General features: G+C 35.5%; 1 protein-coding gene across 2 annotated transcripts in view; it reads left to right on the plus strand.

The window, feature by feature from the left end:
* SMARCA1 (SNF2 related chromatin remodeling ATPase 1) overlaps positions 1-5,658 on the plus strand; it is a 31,081-nt gene extending 25,423 nt beyond the window's left edge. Inside the window, exons 23-25 of one of the 2 annotated variants that reach the window (XM_069868020.1) lie at positions 762-872; positions 1,577-1,670; positions 4,311-5,658. In XM_069868020.1, the coding sequence (XP_069724121.1) occupies positions 762-872; positions 1,577-1,648 (183 nt within the window). In that variant the 3' untranslated portion in view covers positions 1,649-1,670; positions 4,311-5,658. Of the gene's footprint in view, positions 1-761; positions 873-1,576 lie in introns of both variants that reach the window. The other variant, XM_069868019.1, reaches the window with a different exon arrangement.
* Positions 5,659-6,000: the final 342 nt, after the last annotated feature.

The following is a 6,000-nucleotide window of genomic DNA, read 5'->3' on the forward strand; positions in this document are numbered from 1 at the left end:
TCTCAGACTTGTCGCCTTTTTGTCTAAAAACTGTTGTGTGGGTGAAATTTGAGAGTTTTTATTGGTCAAAATGAGTATGTTAGCACCAGCAGGGCTGTCACATTGCAGAGCACAAGCGTGGTGCCCTAATTTATATTTGAACCTGTACTGCGGGGTGTAGGATTGCTTTTATAGGCTATGGTAGAAGTGACTCATTACAGTACTCTGTTTGCAGAGCTACGTGCATGAGACTAGAATGTTTCCAGCAGGGAGTTGTAAAGAAAAATGTCCTGAAGAACTTGATTTTTTTTTTTTGGTAAAGTAAAGTTATGTGCTTGAGAGTCCATTCTGAATTACAGAACTCTCACCCAAGGCCATGGAGCCCCCTTCATAGAGGAATCTGTGGAAACTACAGATCTTAAGGAGTGTGGTTAAGCTTGAGGGTATTAACGTCTCAAAGATGAGTCATATGCTTGACTGTTTCAGAACGTTGAGGATCAAGAAAGTATGCAGGCTGCATCGTTTTCCCTCATGTAACCAATATACAGGGTACAGATGCTGAGAAAATAGAGACGAATTCCTGGACAAAAAGGTCACCTGTTCACTTCATTGCAAATAGACCAGTTGTAGGTTAGATTTACGCTACCGGGCAATTCTAGGATAACTTGTGGTTCAAAAATTGCTTCATTGAATTTAATAGACGCATTTGAGTTGGAAGGAAAAGCCCATGGAATCGCTGTTTTCAATTTACACAGAGAATTTGATGTTTTCTGTTTTCTTAGGAGTTTCAGAGACGATGCAATACTCTCATATCATTAATAGAAAAAGAAAATATGGAAATTGAAGAAAAAGAAAGAGCTGAAAAGAAGAAAAGAGGAGCAAAAGTTACAGCAGTATGTTTAGTAGCACTTTCTTTACTTCCTGTGGGGCAGAATTCAATTATATTTTGTTAGAAAATGAAAAGGAAAAATGTAGCTACTCACTGTGTTAGTATAAACCATTAGTTGATGGTTTAAACTGAAGTATTTATCTATTCACTGCTCTCCTAGATTTTGTATGTGTATTGCCAAGTCATAGTATTTTGTGGCTTTTTTTTTTTTTGAGGTGAGTGTTTTGTATAAGTAGCAGAGGAAGACTTTTTTTAATAAAAAGTAGCACGACCCTCTTTCTACCCACATATCTATATCATATGTTTGCCTTAATTTAATTTCAGATTGTTATTCCTTCCCTAAATAGTGGTTCCTGGAAGAAGAAATGATAAAAAAAATGCTACTTCTATTTTGAAGAGTTGTCATTGTTAGAACAGGATTATCTGTAAATCAAGGTCCTGATCTTTTCATACAACTCATAGCATGTGTGGTACCTGTGCCACTGAGACCATGTAATAATCTCAAGAAGATAAAAAGCTTAGCAGAATTAAGTACCTAAATGTGGAATTTTTGTTTGCTCTTCCTTTACATCTTACAAAACCAAATTGAAATATATAGTGCATTAGGGTCATTTATCTTTGTGCATAATTAGTCTTGTACCTCTAATGTTTTTAGTATAATGCCACCATTTTTTTGAGTTTATGAAGTAATTTCTTTTCCCTTTCTAGTCACAGAAGAGAAAAGCAGATTTGGCTACAGAGAGCTCTGGAAAAAAGGATGCTAAGAAAGTGAAGTCGTGAACCTGAAAACTGAATGCTAAATGTAAAACTGCCACTTTCTTCTCTCCATCTACAAGTATTGATTGCCAACTTGTTTGTATCCATGGTACTCTTCCCCCAAATCCCATGGTTTAATTTTGCAAATTTTGTATACTTTACAATGCCTTTCTTTACTTAAGATGTGTAGCTTTATATCTTACGCATTCCAGTATTTTTGTGTACTGTATTTTGTGAGTTTCATGTCTTCAGCAAAATTCACTCAGTCCGTTTTATTGAAGCTTGTGCTGAGGTTTTAGCTTTTCTATGTTTTATATGCTGCTGCTTTGAAAGAGAATTAGATTCTATAGCTGTATTATTGCTGTTTCTTATTTTAAATATATATGCCTATTGGAAAATAAACTGACTTAATTATTTGAAGAGAAATATACTTCACCTTTGTTTTCCCTCCCCTCTCTCCCTTTTTTGCCTAGCTACATTTAGTATGAATGTTCAGGTTTGTATAATTGTGCCTTTATCATTGATTGGATTTGTTTTCACAGGAGTACTTAGATAGGATCAGGAGCATGACAGAACAAAAAATCTAATTAGACTGACAACCTTGTTTGCTGTCAGCATTAAATTGACATTTTTCTCTGAAACATTTGGAAGGAAAACCAGCAAATAGGTATCCTTTTTTTTTTAAAAAAAAAAATTTATGACTGGTTTCTGTTTGGCTTCATACGTGTTTAAACACAGAATGAGGTGTTTTTCAGAATGACCTCTAGATGAAAACTTTTCTATGCCTAATAAACTGAAGCAGTCAACTAACAGCTTCTCTAAGTACCAAACAAAATTCATCTTCAGGTCGGTAAGCTGCTCGGCTATGCTGCCTTGTGCTAAAAGATCTTTGTTGCTTTAATTATCTCTGCTAACTTTCTGCTTTTACCTTTGATTCAGCATGTCAGTCAGAAGCAATGGGGATATGTTATGGAGTGCTCCTTTTTAGTATTTCTGTTTTAATGAAGAGATGAAAGTGTTGGATGTATGATTTTTTGACTTTGCAAGAATGGCCTTTATTAAGCAGGTTCATAGTTTCTGCTCACCTTGGAGTCTCTGCCTTTCCCGGATCAGTGGAACAGTGACTGTGACATCTGATGTTTTACTTTAATCTTCTGTCTCTGATCTGGTGTTTAGTATGGACCTTGCTACAGTGAGACATGCCCTCATAATGTCAAGTCTAGATTAATGCAGTGTGCTTTACATGACGCTTCCCTTGAAGACTACTTGTAAATTTCTTCTAGTGCAGTTTGCTTCCTTCTGTGGTTTGAGGTGTTTTGAGATGAAAAAAGCTCTTTAAACTCTTTGTACTCCATGTTTTGCATTGGCTACCTTCTTCTGTATTTGTAAAATTCAGGACTTTATAAAAAAGTTCTTGAGCCTTTCAGAGTTCTGCTCATTCTTTTATGTCATTTATAATGTATTGGAATGCCTTTGACATTTTCTGAGATTAATCTCTTAAGCTTGATGAGCAATTTTGAGCCTTTCTTGATAGTCTGTGTTTAAAGTTTGGGGCAAAGATTAATAATTTTATTTCATACTTTGGAATGGAGCTTTTGTTTGAGGACCAAATTAGTAATTATTTCCATGGACTCTTATTTGTAAGACTTTGGGTGTAGAAAAGGGCATTTGTCTGTTGAGATTCATCTACTGACTTGAGAGCTACATCTAATAATGATGGGGCACAACTTTTCGACAGGTTAGTGGTGGGTGTCAGTGCATGTTTTTAAATGAGTGTGCAGCCCAGATGGGGTAAGTCTGCTCAAAAAAGAAGGATGTCTGCTCCAATGCCAAAAATATTATTTGAATAGTTGACATTTTGCTTTATCCTTGGGAGAAGGACATCCTGTGTAATTATGGGCTGGAAAAAGGCTGTGCAGCTACATACATAGATAATCACAAATCCCTGGAGCATTACTATTAATAGTGAGAGAAGATATCTTATTTACATTTGCATTTTGGCTCCTGTGTCACTCAGTAAGTTTATGACCTGAAATTATAAAAACAGGTAAAAAGAGGAGAGATATAAAGACTCGAAAAGTCAACTGAATTTTCATTGAATTACATGGTTAGATCTATACCTTATTCTGTTGCTCCTCTTTATTGTCAGGTGAATATTTTAATGTTTTAAGTCTTGAAATAAGTGTATTCTGGTTTTGGTTATTGTAGATTAGCTTTGTTTGACTTGCATGTTTGTGTGTATCCAGTTTCTCTGTGTTGCAAAGTGTATTGAAAGTCTTAAAATGGTAATATCTCAACTTGGTTTTTTTATGCTGATTTCTTGGTTTGAGTTACCACTTGAATTAATATTTACTTTTCCTTCAGTGGCATGATATACTAGCTGTATAGCAAAAGATAATGCAATTGTTCTTTCAGATATTATCTTCGTGATCAGACAGCTTCTCTGAAGAGTGATAGATGCTCCCAGGAACTATCTGTTTCCTCTTACAGTCTGTAGTTCTAGTTAAACTGAATGTGCTGTTGAACAATAGTCCTTGAGAGCGCTTGTACACTATATACTAGTTCCTCAGCATATCGAGTCTTCCCATCCATCACGTCCCACAGTGATAACTAAAGAAAATTGCTAACAGCTGTTGGTCAGGATTAAAGTAAAGTGAATCTTTCTTTTCCCTTTTTGTCCTTATAGTTGCAGATACACACAGAGTATATGCCTGGCAGTATTGAAATGATACGTTGCTGTGACTCAGAATTAGATGGACTGAAGTAAAGGAATCTTCCTATTTTTAACTATTATTTTCTTAAGTGAGGGATACCGTTTGTAGGAAATTTGTAAGTGCTGAATGTAATATGATAATAATAATGATGGGTCTTTAGGCCATTTGATAGTTGCCAGAAAATTACATGATATAAAAACTTGAAAATAGCTTATTATCTCCTTTTGAGCAGACAACAAAAATTTTATTGTGCTAGCGTTAGGCTTGGAGAAAGAAAACATAGTAATCTGGTACCTTTCGTACATCATGCAGTGCACGTAATGTCCTGAGAGAGGTCACAACAGTTGGGTTCTTTTTTGTTTTCGCATACTGAACACTTTCAAGTAATCAGTCTTTTTAGTTTTGGGTTATGTTAATGAAGACAATAAAAAGGTCATGAAGCTGATCGTCTTCATTATATTTGATTTCAATTTATTATAATAATATAAAGAGGGAATGTAGCTTTCTTGCTGCTGGTAATAGTAGACCGTCTTTAGATTCTGTTTGCACGATTATCATTATTATGCTAAAATGTTAAGTGACTTTTTGTAGATCAGCATTGCTTGTTTGATTTAGTGCTAGTGCTGGTTATGGTTTAAAAATCCAGCTTTTGCTCACAGTGTACAAAAATTAATCAGAATGTTTCTAAATGCCTAATGGAAATTTCTGTTACGCCACTCCTGCAGTTTCAGCTGTTCACTGCTATGATACAGATGCGCTCTGTGCATGCATTTTCCCCAGGAGGGAAGAGCAGTGGAGGGATTAAGTACTTTAAGTGATCACAAATTCATGCCAAAGCTAAAAAATGTGCACCTTTCAGGTTGAAAAAGCATATGGAATTTTGCAGTCAGCAGCAGTTTATGTGAATGTGAAATGACACGGTTGGTGCAGACATTGACACTTGTGATGTTGGGACTGTAGTTCTGATCTGGTTAAGACAGCTTGAGGGTTGTTCCATTTTACTTATGTTTATCTAGTCCGTGTACTTAGCTTCAAGCATGTATGTACGTGCTTTGGTGGGTCACAGTTATAATGTTTGACATGTTCTTTTTCTGAAAGAGTTAAAGTCAAACTTAGTTTGCATATTTTGAAATGTAATGTACTCTTTAATTGCATTTGCATGATATCCATCCTTACATAAGAGCCTTAATAGGAGTGATAATTGCTGCCTCAAAGGTATGTCTGTGTTGTGTTGTTGAAAGATAACTTCTGAACTTTTTCAAATTGAGATTTGTTTCTTAAGTTGTGTATATATGACAATAAAAGTTCATATGAACCTGATGTTGTCTCGTAATTGTACTTCTGGTAGAGATGCACCTGGGTACTGTTAAAATAGTTGGATTTAGTTTTGTTGTGCTTGTACCTCTCGTAATTGTCAGGCTGTGGTAGCTGAACATAAGGGTATGTGTGTGTTTGGCTATTTCACATCTGCTTTCAAACTTTCTAATTTCCTGTAATCTATAAAATAAAATACTAACAGTGTGTACGTAACACAGCCTTGCCTATGTTCTCTCTTAGTGTGGTATGGCACAGTCTATGCTGATCCTGCATTCAAGTCTGTTTTTCTGTTGTCGTACCTCTGGTGTATTACTAAAATAAAATATTTCAGAGCTTAAATCTTGG

The sequence above is a fragment of the Phaenicophaeus curvirostris genome, chromosome 13 (genome assembly GCF_032191515.1).
Source record: "Phaenicophaeus curvirostris isolate KB17595 chromosome 13, BPBGC_Pcur_1.0, whole genome shotgun sequence".
Classification (NCBI taxonomy): domain Eukaryota; kingdom Metazoa; phylum Chordata; class Aves; order Cuculiformes; family Cuculidae; genus Phaenicophaeus; species Phaenicophaeus curvirostris.